The sequence below is a fragment of the Brachyhypopomus gauderio genome, chromosome 3 (genome assembly GCF_052324685.1).
Source record: "Brachyhypopomus gauderio isolate BG-103 chromosome 3, BGAUD_0.2, whole genome shotgun sequence".
Lineage (NCBI taxonomy): Eukaryota > Metazoa > Chordata > Actinopteri > Gymnotiformes > Hypopomidae > Brachyhypopomus > Brachyhypopomus gauderio.
In genome coordinates, this window is record NC_135213.1 from 20264911 (window position 1) to 20277543 (window position 12633).

Genomic DNA, 12633 nt, shown 5'->3' on the forward strand with positions numbered 1-12633 from the left:
TTTACCCATGAGCACACATTTGTGTACACTACTGTTAGAGGACTGTGACTTCTCTTTATCCTCTGACTTCCAACTCTTCCATCTCTCTTCCTGACCTGTACAGATTCCACCACCAGCGACTCCGCTAAATCCAAGGTAACAGTTTGATTTTTTAAATCAGCATCAACACTGCATGTTGTTATAGTGACACATGAAGCCAGTCGTATTGCTGTTTGAATCTCGCCGAATCTCTACAGCAGGGATCCTTGAGTTCAAAGAAAGACATGAGTGCCAAGGACTTCCTGCCCCTGTCCATCATTTCTGCTGTGACCCGGAAGAGAAAGAAGCACCAGAGCACCTCCCCCACCGACAGCAGCAGTGACGAAGACTCGGAGCACGAGCCGGTCAAAGCCAGCAACTACGGCGGGCTGAGCGAGAGCGCGGGGCTGCAGACGGGTGAAGGGGGCGGAGAGGAGGAGGCAGACAGACAGAGCCAGGTCGAAGAGGTGGATGGGAAGGGTGGGGAAGTAGTGAGGGTCACGGGGTCAGAGCAGGGGCCAGGACAGGAAGTGGGAGGGAGCCAGCAGGGGGAGGATGGGAGTGCGCAAGTGGGCGTGGACGAAGGTGGGCAGGCCGGGCGAGAGCAGGCACGGCAGCACCGCAGCTTCCTCTACTCACAGCAAAGCCCTCAGGGGCAAAGCACCACGGGTCGGCCCGCCAGCCCCGCCTCTGCTGCCGGCTCCGCACACCGGCTCAGCCAGGCCAACCCCGTGACCCGAAAGAAGCTGCGTGGGGACAGGGCACGCCCCCGCTCCCTGTACGCGGAGCGCGGGCTGCTCGGGGAGGAGCCTGCCCTTGAGCGGGTGGTTGGTCTGGCCCGGGTCAAAGCCTCACTCATCCGAGGGCAGGAGAGGCTGCGTCAGGCCATATCTCCCAGCCGGGATCCCCCCCTACAACAGGGCTGGCTGGGCCAGGTGCAGGCCAACCTGTTGGCCTCCGCCAATGACCTGTGGAGGTCAGGGGCCCAGCGGCGGCATGCGTCCCCAGAGACGCGGCGCAGGAGAAGAGACTGGAGACGCCACACGGTGGTGGGCAGCGTTCCTGCAGAGGGCTGAGGGAGCAGCCAGAAAGCTAAACCACTAACACGTCCCCCAGCAGATGCCCTGTTCCCTGCTCAAAAAGCAAGTTTTAAGGTGCGAGGTTAAAGTTTTAAGTGGCGATCTTAAACCAGTAAAGGTTCGCCAACAGATTAATTTCTGCTACGACTCGCATAAGCATAGAATGCTGAAAGCGAACACATTTCATGCAATAAAGATCTAAGGACTTTCAGGCTTCTGCATGGGTGAAATAAACACCCGAGCCGTCTGCAGGTGAACTCCTGCCCCTCCTCTCACTCCATGACTGGAGGAGGTCCCCTTCATGCCAGAAGCCACTGAGAGATGCTCATGCCATATCAGCGAGACTTTACACTGAACCTTATCAGCACGGCCATGCTCAGGTGCTCAACTGCTGGTGAAATGGTTTGAGCGAGAGATGCTGTGGGGCATTTATAAAAACACATGGCAGCACCCACATGCAGAAGATAAGGCTGAAACGGTTTTGGCATGTTTCGCCAGCTCCTTAAAAACCCATCGTTCCCCAATACACAGTTTCCTTTTCTTTTAGGAGTGTACATGCCAGTAATGGCCGTGTTTGTGATGACTCTGCTAAACACAATGGTCACATCATAACCTTACCATAGGCTCTCAATTGCCATTTCAGTCTGTCTTTTTCTTGTCTGTTTGGATATGAAGTACCTGCTCTTTCTCCCACTGCCGACTTTGGACAGCCACTTTAGATGGTTGCGTTGTTCCCGTTTTGACCAGTAATTACTGCCAGCCCTATGCCTACTTATGACTTTAACATGTCTGTACTGTGTGTTTGATTTGCCCCTGTGCATGTACATTCATACACTGTATGGATTGTGTGGACCAATTTTTGTAACAATTGTACAAAGCTTGACTAAGTTAACCTCTGTGTACAAATGATATATATGGCTTAATATAAAATTGGTTTTGATTTTTCTTTTTTTTTTTTATTTACTTTCTAGACATGTTTTATTTTGGGGTGTGTGTGTTTCAAAAGTGAAATCAAAAAGGATATAATTTTTCAAAAGATACTCTTGGCACCAAGACTTAAAATTCATCATGTCATGCTAGATGTATGACAGGCCAAACTCCAGAACCACAACTAATATAAATTAGATAAATAATCTAAATAATGAAGAACCACATACTCTCCAGCAGCAACTGTGTGTGTTTACTAGGGACAAAACAATACATACATGTTACATACATACGTATATTTAAATCTATGCAACACACACCTATCTATCTATAATCATATATATATATATATATATATATATATATATACACACACACATACTCATCTCTATATATATATATATATATATATGAGATAGACTGAGTGAGAGAATGAAACCCAAGAGCGAGAGGAGTTTAGATTTGCACGACGGTACACTCCAACATTTACCCGACTCAGCTCGAGACCTCGATTGACAGTGGATTAATTTTATTATATTGCCTGAGCCGATCGGTAATACGTGACAAAGAACGTGCCAGAAGCAAGAGAAGCAAGAGAAATGTGCAGTATTGTGCTTGTAGGAAGCAGCACTGGCCGCCCTGCATTATATTAGTGTCAAGATATGTCGTTAAATTATCACGAGACCCTGAAATTACTGCAATTTCAAAACCCATATGTTATAGTAAATTTGCTCAATTTCAGGTTCATGGGAGTATGCTCTTAAAATATGATCTACACAAAATGTAAAGCTTTAAAGGTCAAGTGGCCCCTCGCCTTTGCATTTCTTTGGAAGGCCGTTTTGAAGGGACTATAATCGCATGAGCCTTGGACGACTGCATACTCCACTTAACGCATATTTCTATTTGTAATGACGCGCGAGATGAGATGGAGGTAAGTTAAAGTAGGATTTATTATACGCTGCCCTAAGTGTTGACATAATTAGGCAGATTTTTTTTTTTAAAGCATTCCGTTTACTATAAAAATCACGAATAAACCATCAATTGAACTGTAAAATAATTTAATCCACAATATATTTGGATGAAAACAAATGCCAGTAATGGTTTCCACAGTTTATTACATACTGCCTTGGTCATGCATTAAGCAGAATATCAGTTGCACCAGCAGAAAATACCCAAAAGCTTGTTTTCCTGGACTGAAAAACGTTCCGACATTCAGCGTGTAGGTTATGATAAACTTACAAATACCTTCCAATTTACATGTCACTCATCACAATGTGTTTCCTCGTGAAAACTGAACACGTATCTAAGCAGAGGTCTCTTTTTGTAAATTCAATTAGGTGTGGAGTAACTAACCTATATTACAATGAACTGACTAAATAGGACCGCGCACACACAGTTTCAATATTAAAACTTTCAAGGAAATTACCTTTTGATGCCAGGGCGAAAGCGCATCACATCAACTACCGTAGCTTACAGTAAGACAATGAATTAGATCAAAGGACAATAAAACAAACCTAACATGTCCAAATTTACGAAGTTTGTCCATTACTTGGGTTCATTCACAACTGCGTGTCCCGTGTCGGGCCCTGCTTTGGAGCCGTTCAGTCCTTGCCCCCCAGTGTGGTGGTAGTGGAAGAGCAGCTCGCCGTTGAGAGCCCTCAGTCTCTCCACCTCACTCTCCAGCTCACGCACGCGCTGCGCGCCCTCGCCTGCCGTACTCTCGCCTGAAGCGTCCGAGTTTCTTCGGACGTGGCGCAGCCAGTTGTTTTCCTCCTCCAACCGCGACATGCACTTCTCCAGCTCAAGGTATTCTTTAACGAGTTCTTGTTTAGACATATTCTGAAGCGTCTCCACATGGTATCTTTCGTAGGTCTCTGAAAAGTCTCTCTGCAGAAACTCGCCGCCTGCGTGCCCTGGTCGGCCCATGCCATCGCTGCCGCCGCCGCCACCGCCTTCGCCTTCCTCTTCCTCCTCCTCTTCAGCCTCAAAACGGTCTTCCTCACTCGCAGTGTCTTCTGAGCGACTGGCCCCGAAAGATCTTCGCCCGCACAGCTCCGTGTTGAGATCTGGCTCCTCTCGATCGTGTTCCTCCATCAAAAACTGAGTTGTGTTGTACGGTGCGACGGGGAGACCTTTAGCAAACATTTCAGCTCTTACTCTTGATGCCCGTGCGGTCTCCCGTTCATCCAACTCCTTCTTCTCTTCCCAAGTTAATTTGAAATACGGCTTCCAGCGTCTCTTATTTTTAGACGGTAGCCGCCGGTGTTTCTTCTTGCCTTGGCGACCATCTGATAAACCATCGGAACTTGCTCCAGTGCAACCAGACTGCTTTTTATTCGGCGTTTCCTTCTCGCCCTGCACTTTACTCGGTGTCTTTTCTGTGAGGAGACCATCGTCACTGGCGGCGTCGCCAGGCTCAGGTTCCGGATCACTCCTCTCCCGGTCAAGACACATTGGATATGCATCTCCAGACACGAGTCCAGGACAGGTCTCCAGCTGATTTTGTTGCACTTGTTTCTCAGAGATTACGCTTTGCTTTTCGTCTCTTTGTCGCCCCCTGTTGTCAGCCTCCGGCTTCGCATCACTTTTAAGCTCCATAACTGTACACTCCCACCTGAAGGAGATACAAGTTTTGTGATCAGAGTGATGAAAGGTACACTGCTTTTTTAAAACTCAAGAATTAAAGGGAACATAACATAAACAGCATAAAATATTGTAAACAATGCCTAGTATTTAGAAAAACGGATAGTGTTTAAAAAGTGAATGTTTACTTAGCTTACGTTAACATTTTTAAACACATTTTGACACAAATAACTTATTCGGAAAAGTCACGAGGAAACAATCTTACCGTTGATTTCAAGTCTACCGTTTCAGTTGTTACGCTACTTAAGACTGTAAACGTTAACTCTTTCCGTTCCGTCTACAACTAGCTTGCTTTCTTGATGGGGCCTAGTACGTTTCTAGCTGTTGTCAACTCCTTTTCGCTTCTGCTACGGAGTGGAGTGTGGCTTGTGAATTTATTACCTCCCCCACGTAAAAGGCGCATGCGGCTAGTCCTCATTTTTTTCTGCTTATTGGGATTTGAAGTCCGCTTCTTCGTTAACGTTTACCAGTAATTCATACTTAAACCTACACTTCCCATAATTCATTGACTGTTTTCAGTCCCCATCGAGATACACCCACTCAAGAACGTCATTGGTTGAAAAGTTTATTCTCGCCTCACGGCCCGAAATGAGAATCCTGGTTAGTGCATTCGCGTGTCAATCAAAAAGAAAGCTGTCCCGGTCACTCTAGTGGACGCTACCATCAGCTTTATAATGGGTATATACGTTCTCTTTTCAATACAGATATATTAAGCATTATAAAAATTGGAATTGGGCTACTTAAATAAAGTGAATTAAATTCTCTGAACAAATTCACAGCAGACAATAGTAGCTCATAATTTCATAATTTTCTCGCATTATCGTCCCATTGAGAATGCGTACATACCTTGCGCCTTCGGTGGGATTAAACGCTCTTCATCCACAAAGTAGTGCTTCAACGGAGTGATTAACCAGTGTAACGTGTGTCTTCGTGGAGTTGACGAATGTGCACATTTTCACGACTAGTTTGATTTTATATATTAAAGTACTATGTAATTTCTCTATCTGACCAACATTTGCTAAGCCTTTTTCTAAAAATGATAGAAAGCACCTCTTCTGATGTGAATGAGGGATATTAACTACTGTTTGCTCGCTAGCTAGCTAATGGAGTCGAACTAACCTAACTAGCTAGCTGGGTAGCTTTGCTTCACCCCTTTATACTTTGGTACAATTAAAAAATATTCAAAATAACGGCAACTTAATACGGTTGCTGTGTTTTAAACGTGGTCATTAACGTTTGAATTTTCACCAGGCCCAGTGGCTACGAGTCCAAATATGTCTATTTCGGGAAGATACTCTAAATCGGTTGGCACAGCTAGACCTGACTAGCTAACGGGCTTACTTGGTTTTTTGTTGTTTTTTAAAGCCGACTATGTAGATAGTTTACGTAGTTCGGTTTAAGCTTTTTGTGTTCTGAATTAGAGCTACAACGTACATTTTCTGTAGCATAGCAACTGCGTTTTTTGTCTTTACAAAACACTAAACGTTACATAGCTAGCTGTGCTAGCTAGTTAACCAAACCCTGTTAGCCCTCGCCATGAAAGCATTACTTGCTAAGGAAGTTAAGATAGCGTTAGCGTCCTCCCATCTGTACCTTAACAAAATGCCAAGGCCCGTTTTGATAGGATATTGTGTCCAAGAAACTATTGTTTGTTTTTAATCGCAACATGGGTATGGACACTCAACTATAATACATTGTAACCTCCGATTTAACCTGAAATTCATTAAATGAGAACTTTGAACCCTTATCTAAGCAATCTGAGTGTCCTAGCTGAGGGGTAGCTAATTATCTAGCTAGCTACTTCAAGTTGGACCGCACAAGACAGGAGTGTTTATCAAAATTACAGGGGAATTGTTATGCGGTGAATACACTGAATAATCTATCAACGTCCCTTAGATAATGATAATGTGGGCGTGTGACCCAGATGACGGCAGACAATACATTGAAATCTTTTGAATAAAAATATTCATTGTTCATAACAGACTTGGACGTATTTTGCACTTTAGGTTTTAAGACAGCAGGGAACCTGCGGCCTCTCTCGTAATACAGCCGAACATACAGAGAAAAACAAAGGTGATGGGGCAAAGCAAAAGTGCAAAACTTGCTCACTCGTGAAACTCATGAACTGTACCTTATTTCTCTTCGCTGTGACTAAGGCGTGAAGTAGCAGATATGCGTGAACTATTTCTTCGTACTCGGTATGGTAGTTTAATATAGGGATCATCACGGTCTTTTGAATACAACCATTTATGGAATATCAAATATATTTCTTTACCACAATTATTATAAGCTGTTTAGTGTTGTTAGTCTACAGCCCATCATTAAAGTTATCTATGGTATTTTGACCCCACAGGCCTAACTAATAATTAAAGCTTGATTAAGAACTGGCATACAGATTACTCATACAGGCATACAGAAACATCAGACTGGTGCAGCCATGCATTCATTTTGTCCCCTCTGGACAATCTTCCTGAGGGCAAAAAAAAGAAGCAGCTAAAATGGATGTTACACTTTTTGGAGTTTTGAAAAAGACTCCATGGATTAATGACAAACATCTTAAAAAGAAAGTTCTCCAAATGCCACATAATTGAATGTGATCACTGTTCATTTATATATCCAAGCTTTGTTTAAAGCGAATATATCACATACATACAGTACCAAATCGATCCAAAACGGTTCTTGCAGCCTGCTTTTTCTTTTGCTTCTGAGCGTAAGATTTGTATCAGCCTTGCTCTGCGTCATATGAACACAGAGAGCACCGAGGCTGCTCCTTCCCTACATTACTTCATGCTCACAAATACTAATTTGATCACTCAGTATCTTGTCTGTGGTGGATTCACAGGACGTGGACATGCTGTTTCTTCCACCGTCTAAGCCAGAGAACCAGTCCCTGTGCGACAAAAGGCCAGAGCAACAGGAGCAGCAGGGTTCGGCCAGAAACATCAAATGGCCACCACGTTTCCACCTGTGGACAGAAGTGAGTTCAGAATGTTCCCAGGTCAGAGCTCTCTACTGCTCATGTTAACCATTATTTATTTATTTACATCTTGACATACTGTTTAAACACTTCACTGCTTTAACACCTCAGTGAGGTTTTACCTCATTTTGTGAAGCTGTTAATTCCATATGAGACCTCCACTGTGAACTTTGAGCCTTAAATATATTAAAGAGGAAAAAGTGGGAAAGGGTGACAAGACCAGTTAAGAACAGACATGGTGTTACCCACAATATTCACTACAACCATCCAACAAAGGAATACAGTAACCAAAAGTACAGAATGAAAAACAATATGTGGTAAAAACATCTTTCAACTGTCCTGGTGCCTAGATTACTGCTGCAACCTTCATACGTCAAACATCTGTTAATCTTGGGGTTATGCCTTTATTACATTCAGGAACTACTGTTGTAATGATTCTATGTACCATATCAAACATGTGGTTTGCCTTTTTGTGGATACTGGAATTATTACTGTTGGTTTCAATGCACAGAAAATATTTACTTTGTATAAAAAAACCCCAGAATTGCTCCTTTTTGCGGCTACAGAAATATTTTATTTAAGACATTCAGCTTGTCTAATGATTATTTATGCAATGCCAGACTTCCTTCTTGGAAATATATCCTACCTCTTCTGTACCACTCTGCACTGAGATCATCATGTATGGATGCATTGTTCAATTGCACATCCCTGGAGGCTTCAATACCACACAGCATCAATATAAATTCAAATCACAGACATCTGTACTTAATTTTGTTCTACCAGGGACCAGGCCACATATCTTGATACAGGAGCTGAATGGCTTATCCAAACCATTATCCAAAAGACTAGAAAGTCCTACTATAAACAACTCTAGTGTGTTATGCAAATAATGTCTTTCTGGTATATATACATCTACCTGGTCATCCACATTTATTAGTATTATTATATGAATGTCTTTGTCTTAATGTAACTAAAACACTAGACTGGCCTTTTTTGGAAGTCATTCTTTATTGTCTCGCTTATGGGTCACACGCATCACTCTCGCTGTTCGGTTTTAGAAAAACTCTTACATGAGCTGCAGCCAGGCCCTCGACCACCTCCAGTCGCTCCATGACACTCCGCATGTCCTCTCTGAGCCTCCGTAGGGCCAGAACGATCTGCTGTTGCACCTGAGAGTCCTGAAGCCTTTCGGCCCCTCCCTCGGATCCGGCTCCACCTCCTGCACCGAATGCTGGCTGCCCTTCTCGCCTGTCACTACCGTGAGATGCACTTCCTGGTTACAGCACACAGTACATAATACATATACATAAAGTCATTGTGTTGACTGCATGTGAAATCCATGTTCTGGAGCCACCCACCATTATTAATGTCTCACCAGGATGCCCCCTCCCATGCCTTGTCCCCTCTCTTCCTGGGTCCCGCTTCCTCAATGGGGGGACACGCCCATCACCATCCCCTTCTCCACCCTGTCCAGCCCCCATCTGGGTGACCTGCAAAACATATATATACTTCTGCTCCTGCACAGGCACATGCTTGTTTGAGCCTTTGCTTGGCCAGCAACTGGCTGTTTGTCATGGGGAAAATAAAGTGAGAGCCTGATGAGATGGCATGGGCTGTTATTGCCAGAGGGTGGTAGAATTCAACCTTTGAAGTCCATACCTTAATGTTGTCCAGCTGCTCCACCGAGTCACAGAAAATTTCACTCTCCGAGTCGCTCGTTAGCACCAGGCCTTCCGACAGAGCCGGATCTACACCCGGACAGTGGGTGTGTGTGTCAGTGTCACTTGTTCAGTTTAACACGAGATGTCCGCCTGCTGTTATCATACCCCCACTCATCCTGATCTCAGGCTCATTTGTTCAAAATAAACTAATGTTCAGCCACGTTTATGCTAAAACCTATGAAGTATGTGACTGGTTGGGACTCATCACTCTTTACAAAGATGGCAGCCTGAGCTGTACAGACAGGAACTATCCTGTACCACCCATCATGCCCACCTTCCCAACATCCCAAACAAGAGAAAGTCACTCCCAATAATACCTGATCCCTGAGGAACCCTTAAGGGCAAACCCATACGAGGGCCAATAAGCTTAATCATACCTCAACTTTGCTCATGTGCAAGTGTGAAAAGTGTGTAATGATAAGCCACTACGTTAAAGAACTTTTTGTTCCCCACTGCCATCAGACTCTTGAATCTACCACAGAAATAAGGTGTTTTACGTATGATTACATGCAACTGTGAACTCACTGTAACTTTACTACAGCCAGTCTTTACAATTGCACTACTGCATATCTATAGTCATGTTCCCACCTGTAAATAACATCATTATCATTCATTGCTGTAATTATTGTATATATTGCTGTAAATTTCATTGGAGATTTAGTAGTACTTAATATGGTACCTCTATACTTATTTAATGTATTATTCTTGCTTATTGTATTTTTCTGTTTTTATCTTCTATCTTGGCGAGGAGTAAGAAGAGAATTTCATTGTACTTAGAAGCCTGCTTTCTACTGTGCAAATGGCAATAAACTCTTTGAACTTGAACTGTCATCTGACACATCTTTAAAAAGACCCATCATTGTGCTTTTGATCTTTACCTGCAGCCTCTCTCAGGGGTTCACTGTTAGGGACACATTCTCGCTCTCCTTCCAGATGTTGGTCCATCTCTTCTCGTGGAGTATCCAACCCTTCCTCAGACTGACTAGCAGTCTGTTCGTTAGCATTTATATCTGAGATAGAAACACACACCATTTTCTTAAACAATTTGTTCCCTTTCCTTTGCATATGTCATTCAATTTTGACACTATGACACCAACCTCAAAAATGTATTTGAGATCATGATTATGGCTTAAGATATTAAATTAGAGATATGGGTTCTTTCTCTTCTCAGTCAACATGATAGAAAATAAGATTATATAAGGACCAACAATTTTGTGTTTGATTACTGTTTAGATACATATAAAATACAGTGTTTACACAATATAAAATGTTCTGTATTTATTTGCTAGTTTATGTAACTAGCACTCTACACAAAAACAACTGGTGTATGTGTGGGTATATTACAGAAAAGGGTGTGTGTGTGTGTGTGTGTGTGTGTGTGTGTGTGTGTGTGTGTGTGTGTGTGTGTGTGTGTGTGTGTGTATTTGTAAAATAAATGAATGCCTACCTGTAAATCAACTCACCTGCTCTTAGACTCAGTAGTTCCTTTGGTGGTCTGGGCATATCATGAATGACATGGTAGAGTGGCTCAAAATAATGATAAAAGGAGGCCATCTTCTCATTTATAGGCATACTGTCTATAACCTTATAATTGGAAGGAATTTGAAATTATTTTTGCCAGAGCAAATTAACATGAAAAAAGATTTTTTTAATTGTGTAAATTTCTTGAGACGTAAAATAATCCAGGACTGGTAGACAAATATTTTCAATTGTACATTACGACATTGAAAGGCTTTAATAAATGTTTAGAGCACGTATGATCACAAAGGTCTGCTGCTCACCTCCTGTGCTACCTTCTTCATCTCGTTCACGTATGCGGCCATGGCATTCTCACAACTCATGTCCCCAAGATGATGCCAAGCGTCCCTGTGAAGAAAACATCTACACACACTCACTGGGTCTTCTACACCGTCTTAAGATAATATTTTGTTATAAAGCCCACTAAAATATTAGGCCTTGGCCAGTGAAGGATAAGCCTTTGTTTTACAATGTACTCCATCAATGAAGATAATGGTGAACTCCGGTTCTCACCACTTGTAGCGGCCAACAGGGTCCCAGAAACCAGGACGTGACACTTTGCAAGGACCGCACACAGCCTGTTTATACAGGCCATAGAACCGCAGCATTACTTCATATGATGGCCTGTAAGTACCTGTTCATCGTAATGCACACACAATGTACACATAATAGAGCAATAACAGAGACTTGCGCCGGACGATGTGTTGAACTGATAAAAAATCTCCTACCTTACACTGTCTGGCACTAAACTAAGAACTTGTGTTTTTAACTGCATGTGTAACTGGTACACTACCGTTTTTTGGCAGGTTCTGAATGACAGCCACCGCAGCCTGAAAGCGCTTTTGACAGTCTTCAGTTTCGGACGTGGAAAGATGAGGCATGGTAGTCTCCATAGTAAAAGCCGGAGTAGTGTGCGGCCTAACTCATTACACGAAATGATGCAATTTGTAACTAAAGCTATTTTAACCGATAGGGCAAGCTTGCTGAAGAGAGCTCTCCTCTGGCATCACGTATTTCACCTTGCTATTGTGAACTAGACAGCTAGGATAACGGTACCGGGCATCGTGGAAGAAAGACACCAATGTTCAGTTGTTTAGCACTGCGCAATAGGTCTAAATCTAACATGCAAAATAATAATAATGCTAATCGGAGGGGTGTTAGCTGTGGCTAAACACCAGTTTCTTTAGGTCAACTGCATTATGCAAGGTGGGCATAGTTCACTCACCTCACCTGCAGTCTTTCTCCCTGACATAACAGTACTCGTTGACTAATATTAAAAAGCGCCGATGGTTAAAAGTTATCAGGGTGACCTAACAACCAAACCGATGCAGGAGCAGAATAGCAATTTCAGAAAATAAAATAAAAAGAAAATATATATTTAAAAAAAGAAATTATAAAAATAGCTCCCTAGCTGAATTGGAGTTCATTTCCGGGTCCTATCACGTGGTACAGAACACATGGCCAGAGTTCGTCGACCCAGATGGACCCGCCCTTCATTCAGTTTGCGATCCTGCTAGTTAGGATTAACTTCTTAGTGAATGTAATTGCCACGGATTATCCTGAGTAATATTATTACGATAACATTGGTTATTGAAATATTCAGTTACTTCAGTTATATTCAGTTTATTCTAACCAGATTTAAACGTATTCCCAACACCCCGTTAATAATCAGTACTCGGTCTATAAATGTATAACGTCCTCGGGTTATTCTGCTACCAGAAATTGCATTTTGTGGCAGTCTGCTTAATTG

The 12633-nt window shown here is 42.9% G+C and overlaps 3 protein-coding genes and 1 long non-coding RNA gene across 21 annotated transcripts in view; 2 read left to right on the forward strand and 2 right to left on the reverse strand.

Annotated features, from left to right (window-relative positions):
- Window positions 1-2042, forward strand: part of arhgap23b (Rho GTPase activating protein 23b) — a 34513-nt gene extending 32471 nt beyond the window's left edge. For 7 of the 13 annotated variants that reach the window (XM_077000160.1, XM_077000157.1, XM_077000158.1 and 4 more), the window contains 2 exons: window positions 104-135; window positions 237-2042. In XM_077000160.1, coding sequence (XP_076856275.1) covers window positions 104-135; window positions 237-1094 — 890 coding nt within the window. In that variant the 3' untranslated portion in view covers window positions 1095-2042. The remainder of the gene's footprint in view (window positions 1-103; window positions 136-236) is intronic. The other 6 variants (XM_077000163.1, XM_077000155.1, XM_077000161.1 and 3 more) reach the window with 4 other exon arrangements.
- Window positions 2043-3065: 1023 nt separating this feature from the next.
- On the reverse strand, window positions 3066-5666 carry hexim1 (HEXIM P-TEFb complex subunit 1). 2 transcript variants are annotated; one of them, XM_077000173.1, is made up of 2 exons: window positions 5514-5666; window positions 3066-4638 (listed from the first exon to the last, which is right to left on the reverse strand). In XM_077000173.1, exon 2 carries the CDS (start codon window positions 4620-4622, stop codon window positions 3570-3572), a length of 1053 nt encoding a protein of 350 aa, XP_076856288.1. In that variant the 5' UTR covers window positions 4623-4638; window positions 5514-5666; the 3' UTR covers window positions 3066-3569. The 2 variants fall into 2 exon arrangements, with proteins under 2 accessions (XP_076856288.1, XP_076856287.1); XM_077000172.1 differs by lacking the exon at window positions 5514-5666 and adding an exon at window positions 4873-5028.
- A 471-nt stretch (window positions 5667-6137) lies between these two features.
- LOC143510618 (uncharacterized) lies at window positions 6138-8838 on the forward strand. The gene is made up of 3 exons (XR_013130035.1): window positions 6138-6740; window positions 7510-7665; window positions 8703-8838. It is a non-coding gene; the product is annotated as an uncharacterized LOC143510618 (long non-coding RNA).
- Window positions 6788-12310, reverse strand: acbd4 (acyl-CoA binding domain containing 4). 5 transcript variants are annotated; one of them, XR_013130034.1, is made up of 11 exons: window positions 11677-12310; window positions 11397-11517; window positions 11147-11231; window positions 10829-10949; window positions 10244-10375; window positions 9304-9392; window positions 9020-9134; window positions 8715-8917; window positions 8291-8359; window positions 7767-7820; window positions 7556-7632 (listed from the first exon to the last, which is right to left on the reverse strand). XR_013130034.1 is itself a non-coding variant. In XM_077000170.1 (10 exons), exons 2-10 carry the CDS (start codon window positions 11489-11491, stop codon window positions 7504-7506), a joined length of 1023 nt encoding a protein of 340 aa, XP_076856285.1. In that variant the 5' UTR covers window positions 11492-11517; window positions 12109-12310; the 3' UTR covers window positions 6788-7503. The 5 variants fall into 5 exon arrangements, 3 of the variants coding, with proteins under 3 accessions (XP_076856285.1, XP_076856284.1, XP_076856286.1); XR_013130033.1 differs by having other exon boundaries at window positions 9003-9134; XM_077000170.1 differs by lacking the exon at window positions 8291-8359 and having other exon boundaries at window positions 6788-7632; window positions 12109-12310.
- Window positions 12311-12633: the final 323 nt, after the last annotated feature.

What these genes read in the sequence shown, in the direction of transcription:
- acbd4 (XM_077000169.1), bottom strand. Translation starts at nt 11,776, where the DNA reads ATGGAGACTACCATGCCTCATCTTTCCACGTCCGAAACTGAAGACTGT. An exon ending in CCTGTTGGCCGCTACAAGTG is followed by an intron (nt 11,232 to 11,396) that starts GTGAGAACCGGA and finishes TTTTCTTCACAG; the next exon opens with GGACGCTTGGCATCATCTTG. An exon ending in TGAAGAAGGTAGCACAGGAG is followed by an intron (nt 10,950 to 11,146) that starts GTGAGCAGCAGA and finishes TCCAATTATAAG; the next exon opens with GTTATAGACAGTATGCCTAT.
- hexim1 (XM_077000173.1), bottom strand. Translation starts at nt 4,622, where the DNA reads ATGGAGCTTAAAAGTGATGCGAAGCCGGAGGCTGACAACAGGGGGCGA.